The 16,046-nt window shown below is 37.9% G+C and overlaps 1 protein-coding gene across 1 annotated transcript in view; it reads right to left on the bottom strand.

Moving 5' to 3' along the window:
- Window positions 1–16,046, bottom strand: part of PDGFC (platelet derived growth factor C) — a 104,062-nt gene that overhangs the window by 4,480 nt on the left and 83,536 nt on the right. Inside the window, exon 4 of the mRNA XM_083631329.1 lies at window positions 3,264–3,465. Coding sequence (XP_083487455.1) covers window positions 3,264–3,465 — 202 coding nt within the window. The remainder of the gene's footprint in view (window positions 1–3,263; window positions 3,466–16,046) is intronic.

Genomic DNA, 16,046 nt, shown 5'->3' with positions numbered 1-16,046 from the left:
GGGCTTCCATTCATTCATCAACTTTGACACAGTAGTCAAAAGAACGTTTCAGAAAAACCTCAGAAAGAACACAGGGTTGTTTGCAATGGCAAAGTAACTTCATGAATCAAAGCTATTACCTGAAAAACAAATCCAACCCAAACAGGGAAATGCTTAGACTGGGTGGCTTCAAATAAAAATGTTTGTCACTAACGCTAATTACTAAAAACAAATTTCTGCAAGTGGAATACATAAAAGCTTTGGCACACAGAAAAAGCTTTAGTAAGAATAAACTAGTAAGATTTGCAATAAGGTTTATTTTTTTGCAATGCCCTTAACATGGGAAAAAATGAAAAATGAAAAGTTAATTGTAACTAACAGTTGGTATCCACAAGAGAGCTTCTATATGATGGTGCTTTTATTGCCATGCAGGATTCTAGCCTACTGCATATTGTATTTCATTACAAGTGTGGGAAGGATACAGTTGCATGTTTGTTTGTATTAGAACTTTCTGATTATCCAGTTATTTTCCAATGAAGCCTGGGAATTTGCCTTTACAGGATTTTGCTTTCATTCCGAGGCAGAAAACTTCCTCCTTGCATAATGGGTCAAGGACTGCCTCCCTCATTAAACATGGTAGCTAAATGAAAAACAAGTTACTAATCTACTTCTAAAAGTCATAGATCTTTAAGAGCTCCACAACTCCCAGAATAATAGAAACAGGAAAAATAAAAACGTATGCATCATGATGACTTCTTAAGAATATGCTAGTCTTACCATGAAATATACCCCAAGGGGTGATATTCTCACTGGGCAGAGAAAAACTATAATTCAAGGTACAGGAACCACCAAATCCAAAACTCTGACGGGCTTCTGCTACCAGGGCAGAAGATGGGAAGAGAAGGAAGCAGTTGTTCCTTTGCCTCATTTCCCTTGATGTTTTTTTAAAAGATGTGAAGGGTATTCTGTTAAAGGAATCCAGGGACTCAACTTGGTTTGGTCAACCCCTGAGAGGGGGTTGTGCCTGTGTCTGAGTCCAGGGGGGCATCTGGGTGGTGAACATAGTCTGTTCCCGGCTGTTTGCCTACCCAGGTGTTCACCCTTGGCTGGTGCCCTGGGTCAGCACTGCCTGCAAGGTTGCAGGGAGCTAGTTGAACCAAAGCCTATGCAACCAATCACCTTCTGTAATCAAGAAAGTTGTGGCCTAAATTCTGCCAAAAACCAAAACTAAAATTTGAGTCAAGTGTGACTTTATTTAGTGGGGAGGTCTCTGGGTCTGAACATTCAACTAGGGAAACACAATGTTGTATGGACCTGAACTTGTTATGGTTTCTGCCAGAAGCATCATAATATAATCCATTGTTTGGATAATAGCAACTAACAAATTCTACAGTATTTGCAACAAAGATGGGTGCACACACCCAGTATAATTCATCCAGGTTTATTTTCACTGCTGCCAACAATAGTTGCTATAAAATTATTTACTATATCAAACAATAATGTTTAAAGCTGAAGTTGTAATTTCTGTTAAATAACATTTTCCACTCTAGTGAGATTTTTCAAAAAGGCATCACATGGTATTAAAAACCAAACACTGCATTTCTGCAACAATTATGAATGTCTACAGCAAATACCATGTCATCTCAATGGGACACATTTTCTGCCTTAGGCTGTTGCATACTCTTGTAATGCAATCTGAGGGTGGTCCTTTTAAGATGGATATGACTGTACTCAGTATGTGTTTATTTAGCAGCAATTCTAATTTAGTGTCCAATTAAAACTCTTTAAAAAGTTTTATGCTGATGGTGTTTTCTTTGTTGGGGTGGAGTAGGGTGTTCACAGTTTTCCTGGACTTGGTTTTGTGTAGATGCCATCCAATGATGGGATTTTGATTTATCTAAGGTTTTAAAATACCGTATATATATTGGGGAAAAACTAGAAAGATGAAAATGAATATTCTAATCCTAATAAATCCTATCATATGTCCACACATACGATATTGTAGTTACATTTCACATGCTGCAAGCAAAAAAGGACAGAGGCAGACATCTATGCTGTGTTCTAGGGATCAGATCAAACAAATGAAATAGGTTCTTGAAAGATTCTGCCTAGATCCAGTCTTAGCATATCCTTGCAATTATCAAAACCCTATATTTAACACTATTCAAGCAGTCATAGTTATGCTTGATTATCCTCCATGATCATGCATGAGAAGGGCAGGAATATTGTCTATTCCCTATCATTAAATATCAAATGCATTTAAAATTATAGCAGTTAGTGCCTAACAGCTAAATCAGATTTAGTCTGATACTAAATTCAAAGGGAAGTGAAAGGAAACTCTTTTTCAGTACTGCTCTCATGTAAGAAAACAGGTTCTAACACGAAAATTCAACTCTACTGGTTAAACAATTTAATTGCCCACTATTGTTTTGATAAGATAGAAGAGCAGCACTAAATAAATCTGCCCTTGAGGTTTAATGCAGCTGTTATTTTACCTTTCTCCCTTTCTACCCCCAGAAAGGTTAATTGCTTCACTAGTCAACAGAGCTTTAATTGGCATTTAGGATCATAAGAGTTGCCTAGTTGGATCACAGTACAGGGGGATTTAGTCCATTCACAGCACAATCACAGTATATGTGGAAGTAAGTGCCACTGAATTCAATGAAGCTTATGCCACAATGTAGGTACAGGATTGCAGTCTACTAGATCTCAACCACAAAATGGTTTTCAAAAAGCTTTGCAAAGCAGTGACCATCACTTATTACAGATTACATAGGAAAGGGCAAGAATGCAAATACATTTGCTGACATTCTGAATGAGCCAGAACTATGTTCATTAAAGGACCGCTCCTGTTGTTTTCCAAAATACTCACTTTTTAATATTGTTTTCTACTTGCTAAAGCAATCACACTAGAAGCTATGAGTGATCATCACAACTAGTCTCTGTTGTGCCTATACAAAACATATTTTAGCTCGTCCACCAGTATTTGATATGAGGACAGCCCAGTTTCCCAATCACATTGAGTTAATTTGTTTAACCTCCACTCTAGTAAATGTTGGTGAATCAAGAACACTCAGTTAAAAGAGTAAAATAAGAAGAAATGTAGTTCCAGAAAGTCCACAAAGCAATTTAATAATTGCATGCAATTTAATACTTGCATCAGCTGCTGGGTAAGTACTGTGCAACTGTAATCAATACAAATAAATAATACTTCATGAAAATTCCAATGAAAGATTAACATTAGCATGCCAAAACAAAGCACAAGAGATAAATCCGCTGGTTACCTCTAGATTTTCTTCCATGAATGTATGCTTTTCCAAGGAGCTGCCAGGTTGGTCTGTACAGGTCTTCCAAATCTAACTGCCATCTGTCTGGTTCAAGGTACTTGATAAGTTCCTCCACAGTACTAAATCCAGCAACAGCATTGTTTAGCAACTCTAATGGTAAAGCTGAAGGTGGTAATATTGTTGGGCTGGCAGATTCTGTCTGATGTTGTAAGGAGAAAAACAAGCATCTTAGGTGCATATAATGATAGAGGTTAATCTCTCTCTCTCTCTCTCTCTCTCTCTCTCTCTCTCTCTCACACACACACACACACACACACCCCATGATATCTGTTGAGACCAATATACCTTTACTCTCTGGAAAAGCCTTCCTAGAGAAGTTTGCCTAGAACCATATTTATGATCTTTTTTGCCCCCAGGTGAAGCCTTATAATTCACCAACACCTTAAAAACTCCTGGGCTTTTCATTCTATGGCTTGTGTTTTGTTATATATCTGCCAGAAATAACATTTGTTATGCTTTTTTATTGTTCTATATTGTATTTTGGTCTTTAAATTTCTACAAGGCAATCAGACAACATATGGGTTTTTTTTGGGGGGGAGTTTTCATACAAACGCTGTCAATAAATGCAAAGTCAAGTGAAAAATAGTGATAATCTAGGACTAGTCTGATCATCTCCATGTTTTCTCAGGCATTTTACTGTTCTCAATGGGGCTTACTCCTAGATAAATCTGCATAAGATTGCAACATATTTATTTTGCTTATTACATACAGTTTCCTCTTATTTTCATCACACAGTTCACTCTTACCAAAGCTGGGTTATAAAACAAACTATTGTACAACTTTGGCAAATATACTCAATAGACTGACACAAAATGATAAATGGTATGTCAGTAAACAATTAGAGTTAATGGCACTCTGAGGCTTTGAAGGAAAAACATAATTCCATTACATGCAATTAATCCCTGCAAAAATGCCAACACATACATTTCTCATGTATTTAGCATTAGTAAAAGCTGTTTTGATGAGTGAGCAGAACTGGTCTATATATTTTGTTGAGCAATTATATGAAAATACCAGCAGTAAGAGAGACAATATTCTCAGTCATAGAAACCTAGATTGCAATATGCCAACAACTGAAAGCAACCGTGGCTCATGGCTCCTACAGTTATGAATGATATGCATTCAAGATTCCCCATTCCAGTTTCAAAAGGGCTGTTCAAAATCTCTTACTGCCAACAGAAGTAACCATCGGTACAGGCATGGTTCTGGATCACAAGAACTGCTACTTCTACCATTAGAGCCTGACATCCATTTTTGCCTGGTCAATGGCAGTTTGATTTCTGTACTTCCAGCTCCAACTCAAGCCCAACTAAAGGACAAATCTCAATCCCTAGCTCCAGGTTGAAGAATACACATGCCATGTCTGAATTCTGGTAGGATTCACCTACACTAAGCCTTGGAAAAAATCCAGTGTTTCTGCTTTCAGGATTCTTAAATACAGAATATTGCTTTGTAAGGATTTTCACATAACTCTATGAAGATATTAAGGGATGCAGGTGGCGCTGTGGGTTAAACCACAGAGCCTAGGACTTGCCGATTGGAAGGTCAGTGGTTCGAATCCCCACAACGGGCTGAACTGCCATTGTTCGGTCCCTGCTCCTGCCAACCTAGCACGTCAAAGTGCAAGTAGATAAATAGGTACCGCTCTGGCGGGAAGGTAAATGGCGTTTCTGTGCGCTGCTCTGGTTCGCCAGAAGCAGCTTGGTCATGCTGGCCACATGACCCAAAAGCTGTACGCTGGCTCCCTCTGCCAGTAAAGTGAGATGAGCACCGCAACCCCAGAGTCGGTCATGACTGGACCTAATGGTCAGGGGTCCCTTTACCTTTACCTTTACCTTTATGAAGAAATTGAATATTTGTTTACACACAAACATGCATGCCTTATGTGGGCAACCCTAAATTTCAATGATCCAGCCTTGCCCAGGAAGGAGACCGATTTCTTTCTTTAAGTTTCACTTTACAGGTTGGGAAATATCTGATCACAATTCTCCGTTATTGTCATCCCTGAGAAGACAGATAGTGGAGATCATAGTGAGAAGAAGCTCACTGGATGAGTCAACTCAGAATGTTGTGGGGGCAAAAGAGGCAAAGCCTGTGATAGGAAAGGCTACAGGAGAGCAACTGAAAACAAAGCAGTAGTCAACAGGGCATCCTGATTTTGCCAGTTAGGGCAGGATGCAATAAAAAGATATACCCAGAAATCTATTTACATTCATTTAAAACATCTTTAAATACTAGATAGTTCCGAATATTTTATCTCTGCCATAGTACTGTATGGGAATAGGAGAGCAAACTATAACTCATGTATAAATACTTTAGGTCTGCCGCTGCCTTATAGTGAAGCCAAAAATGACAATTAGTATTGGATCAAGTGGAATTTCCTGTTCTGCTATTTATATGGCATTTTCCTGCACACATTTGAAGCTATCAAAATATAGTTGGCTTCAATGCAGAGAAAACCTTTTCCTGCAAGACCTTTGTGCTTTCATTGAAGGCAATAAAAACTATGCTCTGAAAACCTAAACGGAGCAAAAATATTAAAATAAAGATTGTCTTGATTATTTGTACAGGAAAACCCTTCAGAGCAAATAAAGATTCTGCCATTAGCAGCTTTTAATGAAACAGTCAAAGGACAAGGACATAATTCATTACTCCACCAATTCTGTAAGTCATATTGAAGACACCACCACTATGCGGGAAGACATTATTAGGACAAGGCAACTACCTATGTATCTTGGAAACTTAGTTTTTTATTTCAAAATGATGCAAGGATGATAATATTCCTGTATTGCAGGAGCCTGAACTCAATGACCTTCATAGTCTCATCCAACTCTACAATTCTATGATTAAATGACTTGTTTTGTCACACCTCCAAGACCCACTCCTCTGCCTTTATTGCATACTCAAGTAGCTGTCTAGCTGAACTTTTTGTTTTGCTCGGGTTTTAACATTTTGTCCAGAAAATTGAGTTTTAGATCTCCCTGCGACTCATTTACAAGGCACTTTGGGTTTTTTTAAAAAAATATTTTTTATTAACCGGCCAATCAAATCAAATCAAATCACATCACATAAATTCCGAATTACAAAGCCGAATTTTAAATTTTGTTGAGGGGACCCATATTTCAAGATCCGAAGGGGGATTCTGATCATCTTCTTGCTACTGCGTTAATGTCCAAATCAGTCCAAACAAAGTTCATAATTCTATCCAGTCTTATCTTGCTGTTTCCACATCACCTCTTGTTCATATATTTTCTCTTTTTTCTTTATGATCTCTTCTGATAGTCTCCTTAAGCCGATAAACACCAATAATAATCCTGTGTGAATTTTTCCGTTCTTCCAATCCTCAAATCGAGATGGTTTCCATATATCATCGCCTTCATAGATAACATCACTTTTTCCATCTTTAATTACAGAACTGTCGTTCTTAAGTCCCTCTGAGGAGTTTCACCCACAATATAAAAACAGCTCTATTTCTCTATTTCTCCTCCCAGACTTAAGTCCTCCGACAGAACTTCCCAATATGGCGAAGGCACTTTTAACTGCATCATTCCAAAGCCCTTATACATTCCACGCTCTTCTCAAAACATGCTTTGGTTCAAAAGTTTATCTCCACACAGCCTTAAATCCACAGCTTAAGTCCTTAAAATGACATTTCTGACGTGTGTGGGGGGGGGTTCTTGTTTAATCACATAAAAGAAAGAAAGGAAGGTTTTTCCCCCCTCCCCCATCAGTCCCTTTGCCATACCGAGTCTTGGCGTATCTTCTCGTGATTTATACTTGCTCCTTCGACTCTTCTTGTTTTATCAGAGATCTCTTCTGTTAGCAGTCTTTACTCCCCCTTCTTCCTTGAAATATGTGCATTCGCTTCATCCAAATTGTTTCTTTTGAAGTTCTTGCAGCTAGTGGCGCGGATCAGAAACGGCGTCCAGGAGCGCCGAAATCCCACAGGAGGGCATTGTGCCTAGTGCCCCCATCCCCACAAATTTGGGGGTGGTATAGGGCACAGCAGGCAAGGGCAGTCCCACCCCACAATCCTGGGGGGGGTAGGGAGGCTATTTACTCCCATCACAGCCTTCAAATTACCTCGTGTGGGTCGGAGAGATGTTATTGTCAGCCATCTTCTGATGCGCCCTTAGTGGCCCCTCCATTTACAAGGCACTTTGAGGGTAAAGTTGCTTGCCTCCCTAACAATCTTGATGCCATATTTACATTCACTGCAGTCTCCAGTGAGGACTAGCACAGCATCACACTGGAGTAGATCAATGTGCTCCACTGTTGGGCTGCCCTCAAGGTTGACCTAGAAGCTGCAGCTAGTGCAAAATACAGTGGCACAATTGCTCACTGGGACAGATTATTGCCCCTATGTTATACCACTGCAGAAAGAAGTGTACCGGCTGCCAACTAGCTGCTGAGTTAAGTTCAAGATGTAGGTGCACAAAGCCCTACAAAGCTTGGGACTAGGATAGCTAAAAGATGGTCTTGCCCCATATACACCCAGCTGATCACTACACTCTGCAGGAGTCAGCCTTCTACAGATGACATCTCAACAGTAGGTCAGCTCCTTATGATACATGAACTGAGCCTTTATTGTGGCAGCACCTGCTCTTTGGAACTCCTTGCTATATATCAAACAGGAGGTGTCTCTATTGCTTTTTGGTACCTAATGAAGACCCTCCTTGTTCAACAAGTCTTAAGTGGAGATCTTTATTTCAGCCTGTATCTGTACTGGATTTCATTTCATTTATTTTTACATATGATTTTTAAAAAGGTTTTATGGTTGATATTTTTACTGTGAAATCATGCCAATATATTTTGTCTGCAGCAAATAATAAATGAACGTAATATATTTATAATGGTAAAAATTGGCTTTTCAATCTGGAAAGAACCACTCAGTAGCATACCTAGATGTTGGCAAAGTGTGTACGAAAAGAGTTTCTCAGCATATAATCCTGCAAACTGAGAATTTGATCTATGGGATCCCGGCTGCTATCCTCACCTAGAAGGAAGTCCCACTGAATTCAGTGAAGCTCACTTCTCAATAGACATGTATTTAATGTCTCTGTAAGGTGGTAATATGCAGTTCTTAAACTGACAAACAAACTGGTGTAAAAAAGATAAAAATAGGAAGCAGTGCTGCCTAAGGTCAAATTTCAGTGGCTTCATTGAAGAGAGATCAATGCGATCATGGCCGAAAATAGACTTGAAGAAATATATCAGTGTTGTAGGACTGAATTAACAAAGATGCTTCCTGCCATTTTTCATTTAAGCTTTTTATCACCCAGAAGTTCTTCAACAGTAAATTGAAAAAATTAATTACTTAATAAATATATATTGATTCTTTAATGAAAGAGCCCAATTTTCTATTTGCAGCTAATAATATCTGAATTATTACTGCTTTCAAAACAGTTTTGCTTATCTTCTGGTAAGTACATGGCCATCTATTAGCTATTTTCTTGCCACTATAAATTCAAATATTTCTCATTTACAGTGAGCCGTTCTTTCCCACTCCAGACGTACACATACTCTTCTCAGAGAATGTAAGTTTACCTTGTGTGTCCTAGCAACACATGCAAAATATTTTAGTCTCTGAACTTCAAAAAGAAAAAAGCCTCAACTTTCCTAAGCCAAATATATACAGCAAGTTAAAAACTGATAAGATGCCTTTTCACCCAGCACATAACTCCAGCATGGTTAGTTAGGAATGTTTATAGCGCTTACTGTACTTTTATACAGTAAGAAATATTAATGCAGCATGTGGGAGGGGGAGTGTCTTCCAAGTTCATCTTAATGAAATATATATATATATATATCCCTATTTAGCTATGCCAAAGCTTTATGCATTAATCTGTATGTTAAATAATTTAAGAAGATGGAGAACTGGCATTTCTGGCAGGAACAACATTGCTGGACACACTAATGCCCTGGAATAATTTATTTAAAATGGGTTTTTTTATACTCACAACTCAGTGAAACATTTCATTTAGAAAAGCTTACAATAAGGAGTTGCTTTATGCTATTCCATTTAAGTAAGAGTGATGGGAGGAGGGAGGACTGGATATATGCTCTGCTTTTATAATGGAATATGGAGGACCTTTACAGAAGATGCACACTTATTCTAAGTAACAAAGTGAAAGGATAACCTAGAAATAAAATCTGTGACAAGGTTGAAACTGCAGGAATTCTATGCTTATAAAATGCATCCTAACAAGCCTTGGCACTGTCAAATACAGTTCACTCAAAGTTCTAAAGAGGTTCCAGTAAATCGTGATCTCATAAACCAAGCCAGATACCCTCTTTTTCATTAGAAATCATTATATATCTATGCATACAAGAATTAACATGCAATTTGAGCACAAAATTCTTATTTCACTTGGAATGGGGGTAAACAGGCTGTTATAGCCATGTAAATCACATCCCATTAAGATGGTGGAGTCAACCTCATAAATAGATTTTAAACAAATTCTGGGCTGGTGTCTAAGCAGAAAGCTCCAGCTGTCTATGCTCAGGCAATGAAACATATGTAGACAATCACCTCTTAGTCCAAACCCATGCAGGAGAATTTTGTTACCAATGTTGTTGGGAAGAAGGCTAACAACCCAAGGAGCTAAGGAATACTAAAATTAAGTACTTTCTTAAAGTATCTGTAAAGCCATCAACTATTTGCTCAAATAAGAACAATTATAAAGAAGCAAAGTATGGATGGAATAAAAAACAGGATTAATGCCAAATCATCGGGATAAAATGTGCAGCAACTGCACTCAGGAAACATGCCATTTATACACACACATCTCAGGCCCAGAACGTATCTTTAGATACCAGCCCCATCTCTATTACCATTAACACATAAATTCTTTTCCCAACATAAACAAGCCATTCAATGCTTCCCTTTCACTTTCCTAGCAGAAAACAATTTTTTTTTCTTTCACAGCTGCCCCTCCTTCTTGCTACAGCAAAAGTTCTCCATCCCAAACATTTCCTAGACTTAATTTATGCTAAGGCTCAATAAACCTCAGCTCAGAAATCTGTTTTCAACATCACCGCTGAGTTCTGGAATGGGGGGTAGTACTTATGAGCATGTGCAAAGTGCTTTCCACTTTCCTCCAAACTACTGTCTATTGCCCCACTTGGCATTTAATAGTCGGTTGTTGTCAACCTTGTTCTTAGCAGCGGTTTTCATGAAAAGGGGGTGAAGCCACAATAATTCTCCTCAATAATGTAGAACACACTTCAACATCCCAATTCATTAAAAAGATGCATTTTCCTCTCTTTTTAAACATATTTTATTAACATAGTGGAAGGAAGAACTTTTTCATTTTAAAATGTTCATCGACTAGTAAATTAAGAGAGGTCAAGCAAGGACTCCTCTTCCTTCAATGTACCAGCCCTACAGGTTTCTCCTGCAACTTCCTTCCTTCCCTTTAACCAATTAACAAATCAGTTATCTCTTAGCACCTGCCTCTTCCTTGGGTACCCCCTTTTTTTTAACAAACTTTGTAAATTTTGAAGAAATAAAGACAATTAGCCAATACTCAATGCATCTATTTTGCATTAAGTATTTTGGGAAGCTTTGGAATGTTCAAAGTTCAAAGAAGGAGAATTTGACATTTAAAATAACACATTTTATACCAGTCTCAGGGAAGTATATTAAGAATGCAGAGGTTTGTATAGAACGTTTTGTAGACAGTGTCTTCATGATGCTAATTCCTGGGCTACAGCTTTAGCTAACATAGGTATGTATTATGGGGGGGGGCATACAGTTGAGGGAGAGAAGTTTATAAATATAAATCTTTATCTCTATTTCACAGAGCACATTTAAAAGCTTACCAGAACAAACAATCCAAGATACCACTTTATTATCCTAGAAGGCTATAAATGAGCTGTACCCAGTAGTAACAAAGTCTTGCTTACTTATATGATGGGGATGTGGTCAGCCACAATTAAAGGATGCTTTCCTTTCAAGAGCTTTAAAAAAAAACTACTCATATGAATCAAAATATGGGAAACTTTATCAAAGCTAAACCAAAAGTAAGTGACTAGCTGCAATGTACTTGGAGACTGAGAACGTGTTTGTCTTTCTCAGATTTCACATAGCAGCCTGCTTGTGAACTGATTACTTTGCAGTGCCACTGGGAGAGAGTGATCAATGTATCATATACCACAGGAAGGATGCAGTCATCTCTGAACACTCATCTCAACATAAAATTGAAAATTAATTGCACTTGGCACATCCTTCTAAGAGAGCCACTATATGTCGAGTTAGGCATTAATCAGCCCTAACTGTAAATCTATTTGTGAAATCCACTTCACAGAACTGTATCAGGGAGCAGGCGACAAATAGTTTATGAACCATATGTGATCTTTGGTATACTTTCTAGAACTACTGAGATTCTTGAAATCACACTTTTATTTGCTTTTGTTTTTTAAATAATGATTGGTTTTCAAGTACTGTATTGTGTGTTACTGTTGCTTTAGGAATGGAATATGTTTGTTGGAAACAACTCTGAGGTAACTCTGTGTTATGAATGGTGGTCTGTTATTTGGTAAATAAATAAATACAAGTGTAGTGCAGCAGTGCAGGGGGAAAAAGCCCTGAAACATTAAAGAGCATCAGCTGATTTCATCCAAAGGCCCAGGATAAAAGGTATGTATTTACTTGGTGGTAGAAGTTAGTCAAAGGGAATTCCATAGCCAGTGGAACTCTCTTCAAGACTTTCATTTCCAGGACAGATAACCATATATATGCCTATTGTACATAACACATGAAAGGAAGAACAGCCTCCGTTTGTTTCAACATCTGCTACTGTGCATTGAGGTTAGATCTATCTTCCACAAGTTTGCCTGCTGTTTTCCCCCCAAAAGCAATCTAAATTACAATGGATTCCGTGTATTATATTCTCCCTGTCTTCTCCACCTACCAACTCCATTGGCTGATCACAAGTTCCTAGAGTTACGTATGATTTAGGAGCGTTTCTCTGTATCCGCTCTTTCAATTATCCACTCTTAATTTGTCTAATATTTTTTCAGAGCCACATTTGGAACTGAAATCAGAGCATGCAGTGGAAATTAATTCTGTAAGTTAATTCTTCACTCAAGTCTCTCTTTTTGCCTCCCTTGAACCTACTACCAATAAATTACACGGATAACCTGGATTTCCAGTATCATAAAAAGCATATATGTAAATCATATGTAATCAAAACATTTAGCTATCTCCTGTGCCAACTTGCTCCATTTCACACTTATTTTGAACTTTAGCTGCTATTTTTGTTGGCCATATCTTTTTGGAGCTCAACAAAGTCTATTAGAATTTTACAGTCCTGAGTTATCTTGTCTTCTGTAAAGATCCTTTATATAGGAGTAATAAATATTAATGCTTTTATTCACAAATTTTTAAAATTGGCCATTTCTTCCTTTTTGCTAATCTAAACTAGCAAATCTTATACTAACAAAATTGAAAGACTAACTGGAACACAATAAAAAAGCCAGCTCAGAATTAATGTTCTGGATGACAAAACATAGTGCAGATTAACAGTAATATTCAGGCACTCTTAGGCAAGGATAAGGGACTTCAGATCAGCCACTGTGTAAAAGCAGGAGAAAAGGTGCAAAGCCCAAGTCTCCTACCCTTCTTCAGCTATCTTTACATCATGAAAGGAGAAGAAGTTTAAAAGGATCTGGGGGCTACTGAAAAAGTTTGAAAGGAAACACATGAAGGACTTTGTTTAAAAGATTAATTTGAATGTCATTGTGTTTGCCTTCCTAGGCGGGAAAAGAAAAACGATTTATGGAGTCTTGAGCAATAAGGGTCTGGGTCATGACATATTTTCATTCAGAAACTATTCTTGATCACCGTTCATAGAAGACTTTTTCTGTTTGCCCCCCCCCCCCCAATTTGGCTGTAAAAGCTGAATGTTTCTAGTGGTTTGGCACTTAATTCTAAGTATAGTAGTACACCCCTAGTGATATGGCTTCCTATGGCCTACTTCCATGCAACCCAGCATGCATCTCTCTCCTACACTGAGGCTGGTTAAAACACTGCTTCTAAAAACATACATGTATTTGTAAGATGGTTTAAAACAGTTTTGGATCCTCAGTAGACTAGATGTGTTAATTCACATTTTGGTGTGATTGTCCATTGGCCCTGCACTGTCTCACACATCCCTGCTTACACATACACTATAATTATGGATATGCAGTACTCACACGTATTTCACATACCACAGTTGGCCAACACAGCAATACTGTTACCTACTCCCTTCTCTACTGAATCACTCTCCATCGCACATGGTCACATTTGCTCCCTAGGCTTCTGTTCTCACAGTTGTTTTTTGAGGTTCTGAGAAGCAAGCTCAAATGTTTGTTTCTCCCTACATATTCTCAGACTGGTAGCTGTACCGCTACCCCTGGCAGGAAAAAGATGCTTCATCAAGGCCTAGAGAGTGCCTGCCGCCACATACCCCTGTATTGTCCCAATAGAAATTACTTGTTCTTGGGGCAAAGGAAGGCAGTAGGAGACTCTTTGGATTTTTGAAAGCATATGTATCTAACCACTATTGGGACAGGCCTTGCATGACATTTGAGCCAAAGTTCTCATGACCTCAGTGAGAATGAGACCCCTAAACCAACAAGTCAGTTGGTTTTATAGACTATTTACTATATACTGCTCTGAGGTTTTAATGAACTATCCCTGCTGGTTCTTATTTTTGCCAATAAAGTTGAACAGTGATTGGCCTGGAATAGAAACGAATTATTACCACATCTTTTCTGAACAAACTTAGCATTATTATGACCAAAATGAGAAAAAAATAACCTGGGGGAGGGTTTAAAAAACCCCTCAAAAACAAATGGCAACTGCTTTACAAAATTAACTGATCTACCTCTGGTTATCCTTCTGTCTCAACTTTCAAGTTAAAACTTTTTTTTTCACCACAAAAATACTTATACATTCAGTATACCCACAGACTTATTCCTAATGACCTTTAAGGCATATGCTCCAGGAGAGTTGGAGACTTTAATGCTAGTGCCATTTCCCCCCATTCAGGTCATAACATGTTCTGTAATGTGTAAAATTTTATAAAGCAATGAGTCGCCTAGTAAAACTTTCTCCTTCACTGAATACCTCAAGGCATACTCCTTCCCTCATCAGTCCCAATATCTGGTCTTGTGTTAGCTGAACCCATTTATTTCTTTAAGGTATTTTTTCTTTTAATTTTATGCAAACCACCTACTGATTTTTTTTTTATTAAAGGGGCTTATAAAAGTATTTTAAATAAATAAGTATTTCAACTTCAGAAGTGCCTTAAAGACTTTAAAAAATAAGTGTATAATTAAATTAATCATAAAATGAATGGTCTAGCAGTATATACAGAACTTGATCAAGGACAAGAAGTAAAAAAGTAAATGTACATAAAATAAAATAAAATTATAAAACTCACACAAAATACACTGAGAAACTGAGCACCTTTACTTGTAACACTAAAGATACAACAATATATTGCAGTCCCAGGCCAAGGGAAGAAATAAGAGACAGGACATCAGTATTGGATGAAACAGGTCACAACTATTATTGATTACAGATTTAAGTAGGCTTTGGCAAAGACACTAGGAATGTATGTGGCATCAATGTATCTGGCTGATTGATAAAAAAAGGCTGGGTCAATCCTGGACTGACACTTGCTCTATGACATACATCAAATTGGGGCAATCCCATCGGGATCCCATTTGGAAGGGTACTATGGCCCATCAGTCCTCATGTGGATTCCTAGAAAGAGACACCCCTTTCTGGACCCCTTTAGTGGGGTAACCAAGAGGCTAAGGATCCAACTCAATGCTTTATCCCCCCCCCCCAAGTTGTGACAATTGCTATGAGGTGGGCTAAGACTGACTAATTTTGATCCTGTTGATCACAGCAGGTAGCACAAAAGCTCAGTAGATTTAATATTATCTAGAGAAGTAGTTACTAACCTGCGGCCTTCCAGGTATTGTTGGGCTCCAAATTCCATCAGCCCCAGCTACCATGACCAATGGTATAGCATTATGGCAGATGTAACCCAGGAACAGCTGGTGGGGGCATAGGTTAGCCACCCCCTTTTTTCTAGGAAGAAAACAATTTTGTTACTACAACTTTTACAAATACCTCTCAATATATTGTAGTAACACAATTGTTTTCTTCCTAAAAAAACAACAGATTTTCATGCCAACAAAGTACTACATTTCAAAAATGGAGTGTGTAAATTAAGCAATTAAAATAATTTCTACTGATTCATATTCCATGTAGAATAATCAGGGAATTACTGAACCAAACAGAAGAGACATTCTTGGCTGAAACATCTCCTTGGAGTTTAACCCCCCCCCCCCTTTTTTTTGCTTTTTCAAAACACCCTAGTATTCCATAAGAAGATATCTCTATAGCGTGTTATAAAAACTTGTTATGAAATATTAATCTATTTTCATAGACAAGTCTGCTAGAGCTTCGTAAAAAATATCTGTGTTCAGAGCCATTTTAACAAATATTTAACATGTTCTATTTTGCTTACATCCCTGCTTTCAGAGCACTGAACACATAACTCTAAAGTACATCAGGGATGCTTTTCAAAATTCCTAGTAGCCCATCCCCCAATTTTCACTGGGATTACAGTAGTGAAGGATGGTTTAACGCTTTGCTTGTGAACCATAATCCCAACAAATTTAGTTCTTCCTTGTTTATTATTAGTCATGGAAAGG

The sequence above is a fragment of the Podarcis filfolensis genome (assembly GCF_964270895.1).
Source record: "Podarcis filfolensis genome assembly, chromosome: 9".
Taxonomy (NCBI): domain Eukaryota; kingdom Metazoa; phylum Chordata; class Lepidosauria; order Squamata; family Lacertidae; genus Podarcis; species Podarcis filfolensis.
Note: the sequence above shows the minus strand (reverse complement) of the source record. Positions and strands in the feature narration are given on the sequence as shown.